Source organism: Nyctereutes procyonoides, unplaced genomic scaffold (genome assembly GCF_905146905.1).
Source record: "Nyctereutes procyonoides isolate TBG_1078 unplaced genomic scaffold, NYPRO_anot_genome, whole genome shotgun sequence".
Taxonomy (NCBI): domain Eukaryota; kingdom Metazoa; phylum Chordata; class Mammalia; order Carnivora; family Canidae; genus Nyctereutes; species Nyctereutes procyonoides.
The window spans coordinates 42,778,570-42,803,019 of record NW_026575051.1 but is presented as its reverse complement, the minus strand read 5'-3'; the positions used below and the strand labels follow the sequence as shown (position 1 = coordinate 42,803,019).

General features: G+C 34.3%; 1 protein-coding gene across 4 annotated transcripts in view; it reads left to right on the top strand.

Moving 5' to 3' along the window:
- IBTK (inhibitor of Bruton tyrosine kinase) overlaps positions 1–24,450 on the top strand; it is a 97,695-nt gene that overhangs the window by 59,238 nt on the left and 14,007 nt on the right. For all 4 annotated transcript variants that reach the window (XM_055330057.1, XM_055330056.1, XM_055330055.1 and 1 more), the window contains exons 23-26: positions 437–600; positions 1,965–2,057; positions 2,501–2,644; positions 21,491–21,637. In XM_055330057.1, the coding sequence (XP_055186032.1) occupies positions 437–600; positions 1,965–2,057; positions 2,501–2,644; positions 21,491–21,637 (548 nt within the window). The remainder of the gene's footprint in view (positions 1–436; positions 601–1,964; positions 2,058–2,500; positions 2,645–21,490; positions 21,638–24,450) is intronic.

Sequence of the window (24,450 nt, the reverse complement as noted above, 5' to 3'; positions counted from 1 at the left end):
TTAGGGTTCCTTTTGAGCTATCAGTATTATTTAACTTTAATTTTATTCAGAGTGAATTATATGATGTTAATACGAAAGAAAATGAAAGCTTGATATGAAAGTCACAGATATTAATTTTAAAGTTGCTGCTTCATACCTTATTTGAAGAATTTTTATTAACATTTTTGTTTTATACTCAATTTAATATTTTAAAATATTTAATAGGGATTTAATGTGTAAACTGATTCTCCTAAAAATTATTCTCAAAGTTCACGATAATTGGGTTATAGTCACTGATAAGGTTTGAGAATTGGTTAAGGCACTAAACTAGAGGAATGCTAGATGATTATTGTTACAAGATGTTATACTTTAACCAATATTAAGTACCAACTAACTATTAGTACCAGCTATTATGCCAGGTGCCTGCTATTGTACTTTTTTTTTTTTTAACCTCCAGGGGAAAATTAAACCATATGTTAATGGTACACCTCCTGCATATTCTAGGGAAGATTTAAAACCATGGGAAAAATCACCAATACTTAACATATCTGCTCCACAGACCATTCCTAGTAACAGAATTGATACTGCAAACTCTTCTAGTTGGGTTGCTGGATCTTTCAGGTAGGATTTTCATTTTGTTCTATATTCTGTTAGAAAAATATTACTCATTTTTTAGTACAAGGGAAATTTTTAATGAAGCACATTTAAAAAGTATTAATGTAAGTCTCTAATACACAGAAAATTACCTGAATGCATACGAACTAGTAGCCAGCTAAAATAGGCACTTTTCCCCCTAGACAGGATTTAGTTCCTTTAGTTCCCTTTGTAGTGTCATTTGTGAATACTAGTAAATACTATATAACACACAGATATCTGTATCTAGATATATAGTGACTTAATATATGGATTTTTTTGATTGTATATATTACTTAAAACTCCCTTTCAGGAAGACCATTTGTCATTTTTGGGTTTTTTTTTTTTTTTTTTTAGCACATTAAAGGGTATTTAAGATCTCACAAAATGTATTGTTATTCAGTTATTTGTCAGAGGACATTTCATTTATGTTACACTATGCTTTAACTTACATGTACTATATCCATATTTTTCTTTTGTTTAAAAAAGTCAAGTTTTTAGGTTGAAGTAGATATAGTACAGTATTCTTTCAAAGTGCTAATTGAGCTTGTGCTTCATCTTTATATATCTACTGTGGTTTATAATAAACTAAACCTGATAATTGACTTATTATATTAATGTATTTTGAAATGTGCTGTATTTTACAAAGTTGGAAGACCAGATTATGATGTACTAGTTTATGTTGCTTCATATTCTAAAAGTAGTTTAGAAATCAGTCTCAAATTTGTTGTCTTTTTAAGTAAACATGTTTGTGGGAACACTGAGAAGCATCTTCTAAACACTAGACTATTTTATTAAATGTGTTTTAAGAATAATTCACTTGGTATAAAGTCACAAAATAGATTGGCTATTTTTAAAGATTGTAAATTTTTTTTTCTCATAATTTAACTCCATCAGGTGGTTTCTAATATAGAGCACCCTCAAACTTCACTGTTAAATTTTTGTTGTTAACATTTAGTAGTAAGAATTTTGTTAAAAATAGAATATAATTTGCATGTTCTATTCGTCTTAAAGAATAAGAATTTAAACAGAACTTTGATTACTTCTGTCTGAGTTAAATAAGAATCATTCTATTGCTTGTTTTTTTTTAATGTTTCAGCTATATATTATGACTTTGGATGCATTTTAGTTATGTATATATAAAAATAGCCTTCATTCAAAGTATCCTTTTTTAATTTGGCCGTAGATGACAGACCTAAAGTATCCTCTCATTATCAATCTTACATATAATTTACAATTTCAGTGACGTTTGGAGGTTTGTACTTTATGGATCAATAACTGTTTTCTTTTTTCCTTTTTCTTTTTTTTTTTTTCCAATAACTGTTGTAAAATAACCTTTATATGTGTTTTAGTCCTGTCAGCCCTCCTGTTATGGATCTCAGAACCATCATGCAAATTGAAGAAAGTAGACAAAAATGTGGAGCTACACCAAAGACAAATTTGGGGTTCGTTAAAAAATCATAAGAAAGCAAAGACTGTGTTGTTTTATAGTTCTGCCCTAAAGAATTGGAAAGACCTACTGGACTTTTTTTGTTTTTCTATATTTGATGTTAAATTTTAAGCTCTTTCCTAGATACTCTAGCCTTCCTGACATTTCTCAAATATATGCTAAAGACTGAGTTGGGTTGGTAGTCCAGCTCTGATGGTCAGAAATTGACCCCTAAAATGATCATTGTGGACTATATTTGATGCAACTGTGATGTAATATTAGTATGAAGGCTCATTTGTATCTATTATTTGATCATTGATAGTGTAAATGGATACTGTCACTGTTGAATCATGTTGCCATTTTGATCCAGTAATAGTAAAATCACATCAAATAAAAAGCAATATAATTACCTGTAGTCTTCATTAAGTAGAAATTAATGCCAATTCATTTAATTCCTAGCAAGATGATTTCTCATGGAGTTAAACTTTCTCAGAAGCAACGGAAAATGATTGCAATGACTACCAAAGAAAACAATTCAGGAACGAATAGCATGGAAACAGCTTTAACTGCTCCTTCAAAAACTCCAAAGCCAGCAAACGCATGGTATGCTTTAATTTTTATTAAAATAAGCAGAGATCTGTGCATTAGAGTTTAAGGTTGCTCTTGGCTTCTGGGTCCCCTTCCCATCTTTTCAAATATTTCATTCCTCTCTTTAAAAAGTTAAAAATTAGACCTTGTGAAGTAATTTTTTTTTTGTTTTGACATTTACATCATGGTTTTCATTTACATCATGGTTTCCAAAATTTTTTTGTACATAGATATAATTTCTTCTTGGTATTCTAATTAGTGTGTATTGCTAAAGTAATTTAAGAAAGTAGTCTATTTTTTTCATTTGTTATAAGAAACAATATATATCATAGAAAAATTGGATAAACACATTTTTTTTTAACCACCTTAATTTCTTTGTCCTTCTGGATACATTGGGAATCTCTTTACATTGTTATAATCATGGGTTTCATTGTCACTCTTAAGAAGGGGTATCTAATTGCTGCAAGTTTTCTCCATTAGAATTCCCCTATAATAGCAACATTAATAGAAAAAATCTCCAAAGAGGTCAACCAGCAATCTTGAGGTGTATAAAATAGGTTGTACTTCCTTTTTCCCTTTAATTAAAAAGCAATTTCAGAGGAAAAGCATATGGATAGAGTGAAGGGCAAGGAAGAGATTCACTGAACTCCCGTTTTTCTCATAAGGACTGAAGAGGGTCTTGAAGCTACCCTTTTTGGAGGGAATCTTTTCATTGCTTCTTTTTATTTATTTAGTTTAGAGAGAAAGAGTGGGGGGTGGGGGCACAGGGAGAGGCAGGGAGAGAAGGAGAAAGAGAATCTTAAGCTTCAGGCCCAAAGCAGAACCAGTCACGGGGCTTAGTCTCACAACTCTGAGAGATCATTACCTGAGCTGAAATCAAGATTTGGACGCTTAACCGACTGAACCACTCAGGTGCCCCCCTTTCATTATTTCTAATGCCGCATTTTCCTACTTGTAAGAGAATAGTTTTCCCAATTAAAAAAGTAAATTATTTTGAAAAGAGTGGCAACTCATTTTAGGTGCTACCAAGGGGACTAAATCAATGTTAGGACTACTTGTAGATCTAAAGCATGATCACAGGAAAGAAAGTAAAGAAAGAGGTGGGAAAACTCAAAAAAGAAAAGAGTAAAATTTGAGAAAATGAGTTTAGTAGAATGTTTTAATTCATTAGTATTTGTTGCATACCTTCTATATGTGGTAGACTGATTTGTTCACTGCCTTTGTAGGGTTTGTAAGATAGCTGTTACAACATTGAGTTGTGTTTTCCCTAAGAAAAGTATGGAAGAGACACAAAAGTTCTTGGATCAACTCTCAAGATACTAAATAATACTGCAATTTGAGAGAATTAACTAGCATATGAAGAAGCTTTGGGCTTAGTAATACATTAATCAGTTTCATTATTTAAAAACAAAAAGTAGAGGAGGCTTCCTGGAAAGATGGTAGATTAGGGGGACCTTAAGCTCACTTTATCCCATGATGCAATCGATACACAAACCTAATTGTAAATAACCCAGAAAATGATTCAAAGACTGGCAGAACAAACTCTACAACTAAATTTAGAGAAGAGGCCACATCAAAGAGTGTAAGAAGGGCAGAGATAGTGGGGAGCTAAAGGGATTTCTCTTGAGAGAGGGACTTGAGGGTGGAGAGAGGGGAGACAAACAGACTGTCATACCAGGGAACCTGAATGGGGAAAACAAATCCCCATAACATTTGGCTTTGATAACATTTGGCTTTGAAAATCAGAGGCATAGAATTTTGTGAGTTCTTAAAAACAGCAGGACCAGCATGAAATTTTTTTTTTTTAAGACTTTTTATTTGTTCATGAGAGACACACAGAGAGAGGCAGAGACATAGGCAGAGGGAGAGGCAGTCTCCCTTTGGGGAGCCTGAGGTGGGACTCAATCCCAGGACTCTGGGATTGTGACCTGAACCAAAGGCAGATGCTCAACCACTGAGCCACCCACGTGCCCCAAAGCATGGGATTAAAACAATCAGCAGGCTTAGTTCTAGGAGAGCCTGGAGGACTATAGGAAAATGAGTCCCTGAAATTAAAGAGACAGCCTACTGACCTACAGCATAGAAGCAGCAGTTTCAAAACCCTTGGAGCATATGGGAGGGAGAATTATTTACTAATCTCAGAGCATATTCCAGAGAGACAGACATCACTGCGAAACTCCTCCAGAAACAGAGGAGCTGGCAGGTGCCATTTCCCCAGCCCCTTTCCCTGCTTCAGGGATCTGCCCCCTCTAGCCAGGCCTGCCTTAGTCCCAGCACTACAGGTCTCCTCCCCCAGAAGACCAATGCAAGCCTTGCCAATACCACATCTCCTGACAGCGTGCTTTACAGGTCTTTGGTCCCTGTGGTATCAGAAGACCAGCAAGAACCTTGTTAAAACTGTGCATGCCACCCCTACCTTCTTTGCCCAGCTGACCTCCCTTGTGTTGGAGGCACATCCCCCCCAGCAGAGAAGTGGCATGCAAAACTTGGAGGCACTGTGTACCCTGTATACTCACACTTTGGAGTTGGCCAGGGCTAATTTGCAATCAGCCGCAGCCCTTTCCCACTGGCAGAGGACTGGTATGCATTTGTTAAATGCACCCAGCCCACATGCTTTCCTGATAAGCCCAGATGGCCGTGATCCTCATCCTTTCTCTCAACCTACTGCATGCTCTGCCCCTGAGCATATTGTAGATCCATCCCCACCAATACATTCTTGGCTAGAGCCCATTTAGACCAGGGCCATAAGTGTGGCAGTGTTGAGGCAGCCCTGACAGAGGCTAGCACCACTCCAAAGTGACTCGTAATCTGGGGAGAGGAAAACATAACCACACAAACTAATTAGATTACAGCCCCAGGAGTGGGCTATGGGCAGACAGCTGGTTTGATAGCAGGCCCTGCCCACTACCACCAAAAGCTTTTCAGGGGACAACGCAGGGAAAGTGCCCTGCAATTAGCTGCTATTGCATCTCTGGTGAAAGCCTGGTCTGCCTCAACTCAAGCCCAAGGTGGCCCAGACTGGTCCACAGGAATCAAAAACTGCCCACAATAGGCTAGGAGAGCCACTGCAGACAACTGGACCAAAGGAAAACGTGGCTTGGCCACAGTAGCAGGGTACATGCAACACACATAGGAGACACCCCTGGTGCCACATTCTGGTAAACAGGTGATACTGCACTGTGGGGCACTACGGGACATCAAAAGGCCACTACTTTCAAGAATAGGCAATGTAGCTGACTTTCTTAAGGCATAGAAACATACACAGAAAGTTAGATAAAATGAAGAGAAAGAGGAGTATGTTCCTAATGAAAGAACAAGACAAAATCATAGCAAGAAACCTAAGCAAAATGGAGATAGATAAGTAATATTATGCCTGATAGAGAATCTAAAGTAATGGTCATAAAGATAATCAGTGTATTTGAAAGAGTAGAGGACGTCACTGAAACCCTTAACAAAAAGATTAAAGAAAGAAACAGAGATGAAGAACACAATAAATGAAATTAAAAATACACAAGATGCAATAAAAGACTAAAGGGAACAACAGATCAGTGACCTGGAGGACAAAGTTATGGAAAGAATCAAGCTGAGCAGGTGAGAGAAAAAAAAAATATGCAAAATGAGAACAAACTCAGGGAACTCAATGACTCTATCAAGAGTAGTAACATTCACATTATAGGGATCCCAGAAGAAAATAGAAAACAGGGCAGATCATTTATTTGAAGAAATAACAGCTGAAAATTTCCTAAATCTGGGAAAGGTAACAAATTCAGATCCAGGAGGTACGGAGAACCCCCCAACAAAATCAACCCGGGGAGGTCCATACCAAGACACATAGTAATTAAAATGGCAAAAAGTAGTGATAACTTTAAAAGCAGCAAGAAAAAAAGAAGACAGTTACATACAAGGGAAACCCCATAAAGCTATCAGTGGATTTTTCAGCAGAAACTTTGCAGGCCAGAAGGGATTGGCATGATACATTCAAAGTCAGGAAAATATCTGCAGCTAGGAATACTGTATCCAGTAGGGCTATCATTCAGATTAGGAGAGAGTTTCCCAAACAAAAGTTAGAAGAGTTCATGACCACTAAAATGACCATGACCACAGGAAAAATATCTGCAGCTAGGAATACTGTATCCAGTAGGGCTATCATTCAGATTAGGAGAGAGTTTCCCAAACAAAAGTTAGAAGAGTTCATGACCACTAAACCAGCCCTATAAGAAATGTTAAAGGGGACTCTGAATAGAAAGACCATAAGCAAGAAAAGCAGGAAGCACAAAAGTATTAAAAAAAAAAAAAGGTATCTGTAGAAACCAGTAAAGGGACTCACAAACGAAAAGTATATAAAGTATGACACCTTATACCTAAATTGTGGTGGGGAGAGAAGTAAATGGGTTCAACCTAAGTGACCATCAAGTTTACATAGACTGATATATGCAGAAGATGTTGTATGCAAACCTAATGGTAACACAAGTTAAAAACCAGTAATATATATGCAAAAAATAAAGAATCCAAGTATATCACTAAAGAAAGCCAACTTATGGTGAGGGAAGAGAGCAATAGAAGAAAGAAACAAAAAACCACAAAACAACCACAAGACAAGCAACAGAATGGCAATAAACACATACCTATCAAATACCACTTTGAATGTAAATGTACTAAATGCTCCAATCAAAAGACACAGTGAGAGAATGGGTTAAAAAAAACAAAACAAAACAAGACCTATCTATATGCTGGCTATAAGAGACTCATTTCAGACCTAAAGACACCCACAGGCTGAAAGTGAGGGGATGGAGAAAAATCATACAACTAGTGGGGAAATGAAAGCCAGGATAGTAATATGTATATTGGACAAAGTAGACTTTTAAACAAAGGCTGTAGCAACAAAGAAGGATGCTCTATAATCCTATAGGGGATGATCCAACAAGAAGATAGAACAATTGTAAATATCTATGCACCCAGCATGCGGACACTGAAATACATTAAGCAGTTAATAACAACCATAAAGGAACTAAAATAATAATACATAATTGTAGGGGACTTTAACATTCCCACTTACATCAATGGATGGATAATCTAAACAAAAACAAGGAAATAATGGCCTTGAATGACATATTAAACCAAATGGATTTAATACATATATTCAGAACATTCCATCCTCAAATAGAATACACATTCTATTTGCACATGTGCACATGAAACATTCTCCAGAATAGATCACATATTAGACCACAAAGCAAGTCTCAACAAATTAAAAAAGACTGAAGTCATACTACACATATTTTCCAATCACAATGCTATGAAACTAAAAATCAACCACAATAAAAAACTCAGGAGGGCACTTGGGTGGCATAGTCAGATAAGTGACTCTTGGTTTTGGTTCAAGTTGTGATCTTGGGGTCATGAGATTTAGCCCTGCCTTGCTGAGCACAGAGTCTACTTAAGACTCTCCTCCCTTTCCTACTGCCTCTCCCGCACTGCTTATGCATGCATGCATGTACTCTCTCAAATCTTTAAAAAATTCTGGAACGAGGACAAATACATGGAGGTTAAATAACATGGTACTAAACAATGAATGGGCCAACCCAAAAAATCAAAGAAGGCATTAAAAAAATACATGGAGACAAATGAAAATGAAAACAGGTCCAAAATCTTTGGGCTGTGCACCAAAAGCAGTTTTAAGAGAAGTTTATAGCAATATAGGCCTATATTACGAAGCAAGAAACGTCTCAAATAAACAACCTAACCTTATACCTAAAGGAGCTAGGAAAAGAGAAGAACAAACAAAACTCCAAACTTGGAGAAAAGAAATAATAAAGATTAGAGTGGAAATAAATGATATAAAAACTAAAAAAACAGTAGAACCGATCAATGAAACTAGGAGCTGGTTCTTTGTAAAGATCAACAAAACTGACAAATTTGTAGCCAGACTGATTCCCCCACCCCCAAAAAGAGAGAACTCCTATAAACAAAATCAGAAATGAAAGAGGAGGAATAACAACTAACACCATAGAAATACAAGGGATTGTAAGAGAATATTATGAAATATTATATGCCAACAAATTGGACAACCTAGAAGTGGATAAATTCCTAGAGATATATAACCTACCAGAACTGAAGCAGGAATAGAAATTATGAACAATTGATTACCAGCAATGAAATTGAATCAGTAATCAAAAACCCCCAGCAAATAAAAGTCCAGGACCTGATGACTTCACATGTGAATTCTAGCAAACATTTAAAGAAGAGTTAATATCTATTCTTTTCAAACTTTTCCAAAATAGAAGAGGAAGAAAACTCCATATTCAGTCTATAAGCCCAGCATTACTTTGATACCAAAATTAGATAAAGACAGCAGCACAGCACCCTCCTCAAAAAAACACAAACCCCAAACCAGAAAAATTTCAAGCCAGTACATCTCTGATGAATATAGATTCAGAAATCCTCAACAAAATATTGGCAAACTGAATCCAACAATACATCAAAATATCATTCACCAAGATCAAGTGGGATTTATTTCTGGGATGCAAGGGTGGTTCATTATTCACAAATCAGTCAGTGTGATACATCCACATCAACAAGAGAAAGGATAAAAGCCATATGATCCTTTCAATAGATAAACCGAACAAACAATTGACAAATAGTTTCCAATCAATATAAAAACCCTCCATAAGGTAGATTTAGAGGGAACATATGTCTACATAATAAAGGCCATATATGAAAAGCCCACAGCTAACATCATACTCAATGGTGAAAAGTGGAGAGCTTTTCCTCTAAGATAAGGAATAAGACAAGGGTGTCCATTCTCAACACTTTCATTCAACATAGTACTGGAAGTCCTATTTACAGCAATCAGGTAAGAAAAAGAAATAAAGGGCATCCAAATTGGAAAAGGAGTAAAACTTAACTATTTGAAGAAATGAATATATATATATCCCTAAAGATCCACCAAAAACCATTACAACTAATAAGTTTCATACAGGGCAGCCTGGGTGGATCAGCAGTTTAGTGCCTGCCTTCTGCCTGCCTTCAGCCCAGGGCATAATCCTGGAAACCCAGGGTCAAGTCCCATGTCAGGTTCCCTGCAATGAGCCTGCTTCTCCCTTTGCCTGTGTTTCTGCCTCTCTTCTCTCTCTCATGAAAAAAAAAAATCTTAAAAAAAGTTTCATACAAAGTTAATATACAGAAATTTGTCACATATCTATACAGTAATAATGAGCTGTCAGAAAATTTAAGACCACAGTACTGTTTACAATTGCATTGAAATGAATAAAACACCTACAAATAAATTTAACCAAGTAGGTGAAAGAACTATAAAAACTAAATGATGAAATAAAGATAACACAAACAGAAAGGTACACTGCTCTCCTGTGTTGGAAGAATTTATTTTTTTTAAATGCCCTTATTACCAAGAACAATCTACAGATTCAGTGCTTTCCCTATCAAAATAACAAGGGCATTTTTCACATGACTAGAACAAATAATCCTAAAATTTGTATGAAACCACAAAATACCCCGAAGAGACAAAGCAATCTTAAGAGAGAACAAAGCTGGAGGTATCATACTCCCTGATTTCAAACTATTACAAAGCTATAATAATAAAGACCCTATGGTATTGGCACAAAAACAGACACATAGATCAGTGAAATAGAATAGAGTCCATAAATAAACCTATGCTTCTGGTCAATTAATCTTTGACAAAGGAGGCATGAGCATATAATGGGGAAAGAACATGTTTCTTCAATAAATGGTGTTGGGGAAACAGTCATTTTCTTATACCATATACAAAAAGAAACAAACCTCGAGGTGAGTTAAATATTTAAATTTAAGATCAGAAGCCATAAAACTACTGGAAGAAAACATAAGTGGTAAGCTTTGGATATTGGTCTGAGCAACGTATTTTTTTAAAGATTTACATATTTTAGAAAGTGCACGCAAAAGTCAGTGGCAGGGAGGGATAGAGGGAAACAGTCTAAAGCAGACTCTGTGCTGAGCACAGAGGCTGACATGGGGCTCAGTTTCATGATTGAGATCATGACCTGAGCTGATACCAAAAGCTGGACGCTCAACTGTCTGAACCACACAGGCATCCCTGAGCAACATGGTTTTTTGATATGTCTCCTCTGGCAAAGGGCATCAAAAGCAAAAATAAACAAATGAAACTATGTTAAATAAGCCTTTGCAGAATGAAGAAAACCAACAAAACAAAAAGGCAACCTACTAATTGGGAGATGATATTGGCAAATGATAACGATTGATAAGGGTTGAATATCCATTATATATAAAAAATATACACAACTCAGTATCAAAACAACAAAAACAGGCTGAGGGCCTGAATATACATTTTTCCAAAGAAGACATACAGGTAGCCAACAGATACATGAAAAGATGTTTAGCATCACTAATCATATGAGCAATGCAAATCAAAACCACAATGAGCTATCACCACACACCTGTCAGAATGGTTATTGTCAAAAATAACATTAAATGTTGGTGAGGATGTAGAGGAAAGGGAACTCTGATGTACTGTCACTGTTGGTGGAATGCAAAATGGTGCGGCCACTATGAAAAGCTGTATGGAGGTTTCTCAACAAAATTAAAAATAGAGCTACTATATGATCCTGCAATTCCACTTCTGGTATCTATCTGGAGAAAATGAAAACAGTAATTTGAAGAGAGAAATTTAGAATCCTTTGTTCATTGCAGCATTATTTATAATAGCCATGATATGGATGCAACTTCATACCATTGATGGATGAATGGATAAAGTTTAGGTATAAATACATACAATGGAATAGGAGCCATAAAAAAAAAGAATGAAATCTTAAAAGCCATAAAAGAAAAGAATGAAATTTTGCCATCTGCAGCAAGATGGATGGACTAGAAGGTATTATGCTAAATGAAATAAGGAAGAAAAAGACAAATACTGTATGTCTTCCCTTATATGTAGAATCAAAAAAATAAATGAGTAAAACAGAAACAGACTCATATATACAAAGAGCAAGCTGATGGATACCAGACGGGAGATGGGAGAAGGGGAAGGGGATTAAAAAGTCAAAATAACATGCTTCCAGTCATAAAATAAATAAGGCACATAGATACAATGTGCAACATAGGGAATAAAGTTAATAATGTGTAACAATTTTGGTGACAGATGGTAACTAGATTTATGGTAGGTGATCACTTCACAACATATATACATGTTGCATACCTGAAATTATGCCAGCTATACTTGAATAAAAAAAAAATACAAACTATTCAATAGCAGTTTTATGTTTCTTAGGACACCAAGCAAATTTAATTAGGGATAATTTTATTCTGAATTATCTGAGGTATAAAATTAATCATTTGTGTCCTTTTTATGACTTCTTGAGACCATTTTTGATATTTGAAGGATCTTTTAAAATTTATTTCTGCTAAATTCTGAATATATATACTTTTATTTGTACTCTAAATTAAAGGTTAACTTAGTAAAATATATATTTGTCAATAAGTATAGAATAACTATAAGGATATTATATATATATACTTTGGTTATGGAAATTTTATAAGTTAATGGCACAAATCAAAATATTTGTTAGAAATTTTTAAAACATGTTTATATAAACTGGTTGATGTTTGGTGTTCATGAATTTTGATCCATGTTTAGTGTAAACAGAAATAATCATTTGTTAAATACTTTTTACACACAGGGTGTAAATACATGTAGTATATGCTTGAAGAAATTAAAAATGGAATAGATTTGTTTTCCTTAGAATATCCCATGTAAATGATGATCTAATGAAATTTGGTAGCACTTAAACTTTACTATGCTATGAATAAATTAGAAAATTAAATTAGCATTTAATCTGATTTATGAATTGTATGTATAGAGTATATTCAGAACTGTAGTGATTTAAGTTTTTAAAAATATTTCTTAAAAGAGCATCTTCATCATCTGAAGAACCATCTAACATGATTTTATTTTTGTAGAATATGTTTTTATGCTGTATTTATCTTAGTATTAAGGTTAAGATAAAGCTCATTAGCAAATCACAAATTAGCCCTATAAATCTGCTTCTGATTGTGGAAAGGATTTTTACTAGTTTGATCACAGATTTTCTCACCTAGTTTTTATGACTCATAATACATAGTTGTACTCCTGCTCTCAACAGTTAGGTGTGGCAATATTATATATTAAATATAATTGGTTCTTTCATTAGAATGAAGGTCTGATATAATATAGTGTGAAAACACCAAGTGTATGTGGGAGTTGGCCACTTTTCATTATCACCTGTTTTACTTGGAGAAATAATACATTTCTCGTGAGTCATCTTCAGTGGAATAATGCACAATCTTTGTGGCCTGGCTTGATGAATATAAATTCTTCTAAATTCCATGTAGAGGTAACCTATAAATTATAAACTAATTCAACTTCTTAACTTTTTAGAGCTGGAAATTTTATCTATTAAAGCTAAAATTTCAGAGCTGCTTTAGCTAAGAAACAAAATCTTGATTAATTTTTTACGTGGTTACCAATGTCTACAAATGCTTCTTCATAAAGCTACTGTGGCTCCTAAGATGGAAAATAGCCAGAGCCTGAGTTAAGAAAGCAAAATCATGGGAAATCAGACACTGTTTCAAATTATGGCATGATCAGTGGAAAGAATAGTAGAACTCATTTAAGGAAATCTGGTAAGTCATTTTATAAGTAACCACTGTGCATGATTAATGAACATGTGAGTTTAAGATATTTTATAAGCACTGTTACTTACATTTATTCCTAAGGAGGTATCAGTAGCTTTTTAAAAAAGTTTTGGAAGTCTTTTAAAAGTATGTATAATTTATCACATCTAGGAGTCTCTGAATTACTAGAATGAATCTGACAACTTATGCTTTATAGATTGAAATTTCTGTATTTAGAAACATGATTTACTTAAAGGAGACATTCAGTGTATTCTCAGGCAAGAACATTTGCCATCAGTATTCCCAAATTGCTAATGTTACACTGTACACCATAGTTACCTTGTTTGCCAATAGAATCCTTTAGGTATGTGTGCTTTTGGGAGGAGGAAGGAATTGTTAAGGAAAGACAAATTGTATATGTGTTTAGCTTTTTATGTTTTGTATATGTATGTATTTGGGGAAAAATTTCATGGTCAAGTCATAGGGAAGTTCCATTTGAAGAAGTATTTTTAGCATGAATACCTAGGTAGGTCATGTTTCTGACACAAATCTATAAGGAAAATTCCTCTGATGTAATTTAAGGCTTTACTTAGAGCAAACAACTTTAATATGTAGACACAGCAGTATAGTGATTAGGCCTGGGTTCTAGAGTTAGCCTTGCTTGAGTTTAAATCATGGATCTGTTAATTTGGTAGCAATGTAAGCTTAGATCAGTTATTTAATCTTTCTCTTTCTTTCCTTGTCCATAAATAGAGCTAAAAACAGTACCTATTTCACAGGGGTATTATGAAGTTGAAACTGAGTTAAAGCATTGAACATTTAGCATAGCACCTTCAACATTGTCTAATCAAATATATAAATGTTAGCCATTTATATTTTAATAAATGGTAACTTGATTTGTAATATGGCCATATGATTAACTGATTTCCTTAACATGTATTAACTTTTTGGTGAACTTTTCTTTTTTCTTAAAATCTTTTTTTTTAAGATTTATTTATTCATTCACCAGAATGAATAAGACACAGACACAGAGAGAGGCATAGAGAGAAGCAGGCTCCCCACTGGGATCACGACCTGAGCCGAAGGCAGATGCTCAACTGCTGAGCCACCCAGGAGTCCCTTAAAAAAAATCTTTTAGGAGACATTTTGTATTGAATAATCTAATCTTTATTGATCAAATAGAAATTGGGTAAAATAGTTTTCATTTTGTTATGAATGGATGCTTAGTTCATATGATAACAAAACAAAGTGTGAATCATCAGTATCTTCCTATCTCTTTTCTCTTTGGCACTTTATAAGAAGTGTTGTCTTGATTTCTTACTGAAGGCAGTGGTAGACTAAAGGATGAGTTCTGTGGTCATTAAGAATTAGGTTTGGGGGACGCCTGGGTGGCTCAGTGGTTTAGCGCCGCCTTCAGCCCAGGGCCTGATCCTGGAGACCCGGGATCGAGTCCCACGTCTGGCTCCCTGCATGGAGCCTGCTTCTCCCTCTGCCTGTGTCTCTGCCTTTCTCTTTCTGTGTCTCTTATGAATAAATAAATAAAATATTTTTAGGAAAAAAAAAGAATTAGGTTTGGATCCCAGTTCTGCCTTATCTCTGGTGGTCCCTGAACTTTGGTTTTATTCTTCTTTTAAACTTAGGAGATGATAAAAATACTTACTTTTTAGGATTGTTACTACAAGAATTAAATGACATGTTAAAGCGTTTTGCAAATATAGTTTGGTAATTAGATCAGAGGTACAAACGAGCTATTCAGACAAAATAATAGGATTTTAGAAAGACTTGCTCTTTTATGGGATACCTCAAATTGTTTATGAACTTAATTTAGGTTTGGATTTTATGGTTTCTTGCCCCTACGAATTTAACTTTTTCGGGAATTATCCATTTAGCATTTGACCACTTTGTTCTCTGAGTAAAGAAAATAGTAAAAAAAGAAACCTAGGTATGGAAATTGTTTATACATTATTATTGCTTATAATTTTGACTCTGAAATTCTGAAATTCTGAAATAAGGATTCTGAAAATGATCTAAGGATATGGTGTAGATCTAGTGTATAAAAGAATAACTAAAGTTGAGCTTTTTAAATTAATTTTTCTTTTTTTTAAATTTTTTTTAAATTTTTATTTATGATAGTCACAGAGAGAGAAAGAGAGAGAGGCAGAGACATAGGCAGATGGAGAAGCAGGCTCCATGCACCGGGAGCCCGATGTGGGATTCGATCCCGGATCTCCAGGATTGCGCCCTGGGCCAAAGGCAGGCGCCAAACCACTGCGCCACCCAGGGATCCCCTTAAATTAATTTTTCTAAGTCTACTTTAGAAGGAAAGAGATACTAAGCCTATTTATAACTGATTATATGTCTTCATGTCATGAACTTTGTTCATGTCTTCTTTTTCTCTTAAATCACAGTAAGTTTTGTTAAATGCTATGAAAATTATGGATAGTAAGACTTACATAGCATTTCTGTGTCAGCTACTGTTTTAAGTATTTTTCCATAAGTTAACATTTGATCCTCATAACAACCATTATGATGATGGAGATAGTATCGTCATATTATTGATGAGGAAACTGAAGCACAAAGCTTAACTTCCCAAAGTCAGAGCCAAAATTTGAACCCAGTCTAAGCAATAGAGCTTTATATGTCTAGCCCTATTACTCTGCAGAATGTTTTTGCATGGCTGTAAAATAAAACATTGATAGTTGAATTAAAAGATTCTGAAATCATTAAACTCTGAGTATGAAATCTTTGAAAACTAAATTAGTCTGTAATGGTGATTTTTAATTTTTTGCCTGTTTTTTGGTATTCTAAAATATATTACACTTTTAACTAATTATCAAAGTATTACAGCTATGTTGGGTGTGATTAATTTTGTATATTTAGATCAACCTAATTTTTATTTCTTCTGTTTTATCATGTAAAAGCAGGCTAACATTTTAAGTAACTTTTTATTAAAACATAATACACACTTAAAAGTACAATAACCATAAATATATAGGCTGAATTTTCACAAACTGAACACATCCTGTACAACCAGCACTCAAATCAAGAAGTACATTACGGGATCCCTGGGTGGCGCAGCGGTTTGGCGCCTGCCTTTGGCCCAGGGCGCGATCCTGGAGACCCGGGATCGAATCCCACGTCGGGCTCCCGGTGCATGGAGCCTGCTTCTCCCTCTGCCTATGTCTCTGCCTCTTTTTCTCTCTCTGTGACTATCATAAATAAATAAAAATTAAAAAAAAAAAAGAAGTACATTACCATCATCTTCTAAGTCCCCCTCTGCCACCCTTACATGCCCTCTTCTCCCTGCAGCAACCCACTATCTTTTTTATCATCCACTATCCTGACTTCTCTTTTCATAGATTTTCTTTTAATGTATATAAATAGAATTGTGTCTGGCTTCTTTTTTTCAACATATTTATGAAGTTCATATTTTGATGAGTACTAGCTAATTTCCATTGTGTAAATATACTGCAACTTATTCAGTTTTTGTTAGCATTTGAATATCTCCATTGTTTTACTGTTAGTGTTGCTATAGATGTTCTAGTTCATGTCTTAGGTGAATGTACATTCGTATTTCTATTGGGTATATTAACTAGGAATAGCTGGATAATAAGATATACATATATTCATTTTTAGTGGCATCACAAAACATTTTCATCAGCGTTATATGAGTTGTACTTCTTCTACCTCTACCAAAACTTGGCATTTTTCAACTTTTAGTCATTTGAGAAGGAGTGCAGATTTTCTTTTTTTTTAAATAACTTTGTCAAGATATGATTTACATGCAGTAAGTGGACTAATTTTTTATACAGGAGTTTTTACAAATATATTCATCTGTGTATTCACCACTCCAGTGAAAATAAAAAGAAATATTTCCCTCATTGCAGTACCTTTTCTTAGTCTCCACCTATGCCATCATTGATGAAATTTGTCACTATAACTTAATTTTTGTCTGCTTTCAAACTTTATATAAATGGCATGTAAGCTCATTATGCTCTGTTTTATGTCTGACTTTCTGTCATTTGACTTAAAGTTTTAGAGCTTCATCCATGTTGCATTTACCTAATTTCTTCCTTTTTTGTTGAGAAATACTGGTTTCCAGTATGTTTTTATGAAAAAAGTGATTATGTATAAGTTATAATAGACATGTTTTTATATCTCTTGATAAATACTTAGGAGTGGAATTGCTGGATCATATGTTAAGTGAATGCTAGACTTTATAATATAAGAAAAGCACCAATGTTCCAAAATGTTCATATTTTACACTTTTTGTCTGCAGTGTATGAGAGTTCCTCTTGTTCCATACTCTTTCGAACATTTGGTACATGTAATTGTTTTATTTATTTTTTTATTTTTTTTAATTTTTATTTATTTATGATAGTCACACACACACACACAGAGAGAGAGAGAGAGAGAGAGAGAGAGGCAGAGACACAGGCAGAGGGAGAAGCAGGCTCCATGCACCGGGAGCCCAACGTGGGATTCGATCCCGGGTCTCCAGGATCGCGCCCTGGGCCAAAGGCAGGCGCTAAACCGCTGTGCCACCCAGGGATCCCACATAATTGTTTTAATTTTAGCTACTAGTAAGTGTGGTTTATTTTACACTTCTCAGGGGCTTATTGGCCATTTTCATATCTTTGGGATGCATGTCCTTGCCTGTTATTGGTCATATTTTGGATCATAAGTCTTTTCCATAGGATGTTTCTACTTTATCCTGTTTATGTTTCATATTGATTTTTTTTTTCTTTTGAGTGTTAGACCAACTTTGCATTACTGGGGAAAACTTCACTTGGTCATTGTTTATTATCTTTTTAATAAATTGCTGGGCATTACCATTATCCCAGAAAGTTTTCTTCAGAAAGTTCTCTTCAGAAAGTTCTCTTTCATCTTGGCGCCCTCCTCCATACCAATGTCAATCACTATTGTGACTTTTTCCTTTTTTGACCAAAGATTATTTTTACCTCTTCTAGAACTTTATATTATGCAAATGAAACATAATGTACTTTTATCCATCTGGCTTCTTTCATTCACGTGTTCTTCAGATTTATCTGGATTGTGTATGCCAATGGTTTATTCCTTTTTATTACTCAGTAGTATTCCAAGGTATGAATATACAATTTGTGTTTATTGCTGTTGATGGACACCTGGTCTCTTTCCAGTTTTTGGCTATTATGAGTAAGGCTGCTGCTAATATTCTTGTTTGGGCCTTTTTATTGACATATATTTTAATTTCTCTTGGATAATTATTAGGGAGAATTATTGGATTATACAGAAAAATATATGTTTACTTACTAAGAAACTGCCAGACCTTTCCCCACAGCATTAGTACCATTTTATCTACCCACCAACAATGTATGTGAGAGAACTGGTTATTTCATTCTTGCCAACATTTGGTATTGTCCATTAATTTTACCCATTTTGGTGGGCGTATAGCAGCCTCTCATTGTGGCTTTGTGTTCCCTGATGAATACTGAGCACTTTTTAATGTGCTTTTTGATCATTAGCATATCTTTCTTTGTGGAGTGTCTATTCAAATTGTTTTTGCTTGCTTTTTGAAATTGCCTTGTCTTTTATTATGTGTTAAGTTTTTTTTAGTTTTGAGTTCTAGTTCTTTTTACAATCTGGATACAAGTCATTTGTCACATAGTGTTTTGCAGTTATTTTCTGATTTCTTAATGATGTCTTCTGATCAGAAGTTTTAATTTTGGTTAAGTGTAATTCGTCATTTGTTTATTCCTGTAGTATAAGCCCAAGGAAACCTTTGCCTACCACCAAGTTATGAAGATAGTCTTTTGTTTTTTTCTAGGATAGTTTTTCCATTAGGTCTGTTATCCACCCTGAATTAATTTTAGGATATGATAAGAGATAGAGGTGAAGGTTTCTTTCTTTCTTTTTTTTTTTTTTTAAATTTTTTTTGATATTTATTTATGATAGTCACACAGAGAGGGAGAGAGAGGCAGAGACACAGGCAGAGGGAGAAACAGGCTCCATGCACAGGGAGAAACAGGCTCCATGCACCGGGAGCCCGATGTGGGATTCGATCCGGGTCTCCAGGATCGCGCCCTGGGCCAAAGGCAGGCGCCAAACCACTGCGCCACCCAAGGATCCCGGTTTCTTTCTTTTATAACCATTTGTTTTTATGTTCCATTTTTTTTTAATTTTTATTTATTTATGATAGTCACACACACAGAGAGAGAGAGAGAGAGAGAGAGAGAGGCAGAGACACAGGCAGAGGGAGAAGCAGGCTCCATGCACCGGGAGCCCGACGTGGGATTCGATCCCGGGTCTCCAGGATCGCGCCCTGGGCCAAAGGCAGGCGCTAAACCGCTGCGCCACCAGGGATCCCAACCATTTGTTTTTAGATAAAATACTTTTGCCACTGAATTGTTTTGGGAACTAATTATTGAAATTAAAATGATTGTATATGTGAGGATCTATATTTGAGCTCTCTATTCTTTTCACTGATCGGATTTTAATCCTTATGTCAGTACCACTCTGTCTTGATTACTGTGACTTGTTTTATCTTCTTCCAATTTTGTATTGCTTTAAGAATACTTGGGCTAATCTAGGTTTTTTGTATTCCCATAAAAATTTTAGAATCAATTTGTCAACTTCTAAACTGGTGGGATTAATTCAGTTTTTTAAATAGAGATAGGTCTCTTTCAGAGTGTCCAAGGAGGGAGAGGGGCAAAGGGAGATGTAATGGGGAAGCAGACTCTGCTGAGCATGGGGCTTGATCCCACAACCCCAGAGATCATGACCTGATCCGAGGTCAGATGCTTAGCCAACTGAGCCACCCAGGTACCCTTAATAAATAGTTTTTTCGGGATGCCTGGGTGGCTCAGTGGTTGAGTGTATGTCTTCACCTCAGGGTGTGGTCCCGGAAACCCAGGATCGAGTCCCATGTCAGGCTCCAGTGGAGGAGCCTGCTTCTCCCTCCATGTCTCTGCTTCTCTATGTCTCTCATGAATAAATAAAATCTTTAAAATATATATTTTTTTAAGATATTTGTCCATTTTATATAAGTTGTCATTTATTTGCCTAAAGTTATTTATAATCTTTATTATCTTTTTAATTCCAATGGTATTATATTAGTTATCTATTACTTTGTAACAAATTATCCCTAAAAAATAGCTTAAAACAATCAATGTTTATTATTCTCATAGTTCCTTTAGGTCGGGCTTCACTGAGTTATTGCTTATGAGTGCCCCTGGCTCATGTCTCCCACACTGCTGCAATCAAGGTTCAGCCAGGACTGTAATCATTTCTGATCCTGACTTGGAGAGGATCCTTGTCCAAGTTGACTCATATGGATATAGAATACTGGATTAATAGTTTTTTTCCTACCTTTCATCATATTAAAGATGTTGTTCCACTGTCTTTTGGCTTTCCTTGTTTCTAATAATAAGCTAAGTGTTTTCATACTGTGTTGTATTTCTTTCAAGATGCTTTCAAGCTTTTCTTTTGATCTTTGGTTTTTAGCAGTTTGCTCATTATGTGCCTAAGTATGGTTTTCTTTAGATTGATATTCCTTGGGGTTTTCTAAAATTCTTGAATCTTTAAATTTATATCTTTCACCAGATTTGGGGCATGCTTGGCTACTGTTTCTTTAGATATTTTTATCTGCTGTATTTCTAACCTCTCTTCCTGGTATTCCCAGTTACACTTATGGTAGACCTTTTGATATCTGATTAAGTCACCATGGTGGAAGTTTTTTCAGTCTTTTCTTACCCCTGTTCAGATTTAAAAATTTGTTGATTTATCTTCAGTTTTTCTTGATTCTATTCCAATTGTTTGTTACATCCATCCAATGAATTTTGTTTTTTAAATATTGTATTAAAACTTCTTGAACTTCTATTTTGTTCTTTTTCATAGTTTCTTTTCCCTGAGCTTATTCTTTAATTTATTCTGAGCTTTTTTTTATTGTTGCCTGAGGCATAGTTACGACACTTGTTTTTAATATCATTGCTAATTTCAACATCTGGGTTATCTTCAGTATTGGTCTCCATTTTTTTTTATCACATCATTTTGATGAATTCACAACTGACAGCAAGAATCTAACATCACATTAAAAACTAATTATATAATATCAGTGTAAAATTTTTGATAATACATTCTCTCCATTTTCTACTTGTGATTTCTAGCATTGACCTTTTTAAAAAATGGACTTTTTAACATGATCTCTGTTGTTCTTTGCAGGGCATCTTCTGTACATTCAGTTTCATCCAAGTCATTCCGGGATTTCTTTGAAGAAAAAAAATCTATTACTGGCCATAGTTCAGGAGATCATGTCAAAAAAGTTTGTTTTAAAGGAATAGAAAATTCTCAGGCATCAAAAGTTGAAAGGTAAACATTTTTTACCTTAAAAAGCTCTATAGTAGTTTGACATTCTGAAATAATCTTGAAAAATTTATCAGGCAGTTTTACACATTCTTTTACATTCAAAAGTTACATGTCTACTTTTGTTAAGCTTTATTTTGATATAATTGTCTTACAGTAAACTTTTTAAAGTATACAGTTTGGTGTTTTGGTATATGTATGCACCTGTGAAACCATTACTACTTATATTCAAGACAGTGACTATAACCATCATTCCCAGAAGTTTCCTCATGTGCCTTGGTAATCTCTTCCTCTCTTCCCCATTTTACTCTATGCAGCTACTACTTATCTTCTTGTGTCAGTATAGACAACTTGTATATTCTAGTTTTATATCTATAGGATTATTCAGTCTGTACTTTTAAAAATTCTCTTTTACTCAGATTACAGTTTTTGAGTCATCCAAGTTTCCGTGTGTATCATTAATTCATTTCATTTTATTGCTGAGTAGTATTCCATTGTTATAAAACAACCCATTTATCTGCATCTATTGATAGACCTTTGGGTGTTTCCAGTTTTTTCTCTAGACTACTTTTGATACTAGTTTTTAAAGTTTAATGTATTTTAAAAGATGTTTCATATTTTAAATGCCTCCGTGGAACATGAAAATCTAAACATAATTTAAAAGCAGTTTTCTAATAAAGTAGTTTTTCTGCCATGGTATGTAAATTCTCTTAATCACTGTACAAAAAGGAACATTCTTGGAGCATTAGATAGTCCAGTGTTGGAAGAAAGAACTGTGTTTCAAGTTAGTTGACTAAGTGGAATTTTTTTCTTATTTTTGCTAATATGACATCTCCCAAAGATATTAATCCCTAAAGTATTTTAGACAAAACAAAAATATAATTAAAAATGTCAGCCGTGACCAGATTAATATTTTATTTTACATAATGATAAAGCTTTTTTCACTATTTGTTAAACCTTTTTCTCCCTAAACCTTTTTTTTTAGTGAAATCTTATGTCCAGTTCCAACATTATAAACATATTAATATAAATTTTTAATAAATATAATTTCTTGATTCTGATTGAATCAAGAAGAGGGGTCTGGGAATCATACTATAGTTTAACCTCATCATAGCTGCCCTGCAAGCAACTTCTGGGGAATTGTCAAAGTCTTCTAACAACACTGGAAACTACTGGTTTATATGAACTCTAAACATAAACATATTTTCATTGTTGATATTGTGACTGGCTGCCTTATTATAGATAATGTACATTTGGACCAAAGATCTCTACTTACATTATGGAAAACCAAAAGATCAGAAAGAACCTGAAAAAATCATTTGGTCTATCTCCCTATCTTTATGAAAACTTTTATTACTGGAACACTATAAAAAATCTTAAGTGTAACTCTAACATATAAAATAGATAAATTTTTTATATGCTTACTTATGAAAAAATATTAAAGCTGATTTGTTAGGGTTATAAATGTAGAATTAGATGTGATATAAGACATTTGTAGTCTTAAAACTGACAAATATTTAATGACTTATCTACTCTGTATCAGACATTACACTAGGTACTAGAGTTACAGTGGCAAACAAAATTAACATAGTTCCTGCCCGTGGAGCTCACACAGTCCAAAAGAAAAGAGAAACCTTATGCAAGTAGTATATAAAGCATAATGAAAAATATTCTCAACATATATTTCAACATTTGTCTAATATTAAGAAAACTCTGAAATAGTTGTGATTTAAGATTCTCTAAGAGTATACTTTTGTTTAAACAGAGATGGCAGAAGAAATCATATTCTTGAATTATAATATAGAAATGAATTAACCTCGCAACAGAAATTAACATGCCAGTGATCTTCAGTGTGTTAAAAGTATTTGAATCTATATATTTTTATTAGATTCAAAATGTATTTCAGAATAAAAGTACTAATGAAAGTTGGTGAACATTTTATGACACACTGAAAATGACTGAACCCAAACAATGTAAAACTATTTAGTATTTTATAAGTTGTATTCTTAAAGATGTTGAGGGAAGGGCATTTTAGTCCATTCCTAGGTGACAGGTAGTTTTTTTAAGTGTTAAATTCGCACAGTAAAAATGTTTATTTTCAACTGATTTTGCATGCCAGTGTACAGATACACATGCATTTATGATTATATGTTTATTTTAAAAATGTCTCTGTATAATTCTAAACAAATGTTTCAGTTTCAAAAAGTCATTTGTACATCTCATTACGTTTTTGATTCCAAATTTTTTATAAATGTTTTTTAAAAATTTGTTGTTCTACTCTATAATGATCCTGCATCTATCACAATATTTTTAAAAATTGAATATAGTGTAGTCTTTTTTGATAAAAGAGAAACGTAGGCATACTATTGGTTTTTATAAGTTGTGTGATGAACGATGCTGACTATGCTTTTAAATAGAAAAACATGTGGGTGGCTCAACGGTTAAGGGTCTGCCTTTGGCTCAGGGCGTGATCCTGGAGTCCCCGGATTGAGTCCTATATCTCCCAGATCGGGCTCCCTGCATGGAGCCTGCTTCTCCCTCTGCCTCTGTCTCTGTCTGTCATGAATAAATAAATAAAATCTTTAAATAAATAAATAAGAAACGTAACTTCTTTATCTTCTTACTATGAAACACCTAAATCTGCCTCTATTTTTGTTCATTTTTTTCTCCTTTCTTGTTTTGCACTAGAATTACTTTTCCTATTGATGGTTCATATTTATACCTGTGCTGGTATCTTCATTCCTTTCCACTTTAAAAGCCTTACTAAAAGCCTTACACTATTAATTGTCCCTCTCTTTTCTTGGGAATAGTCAACATTG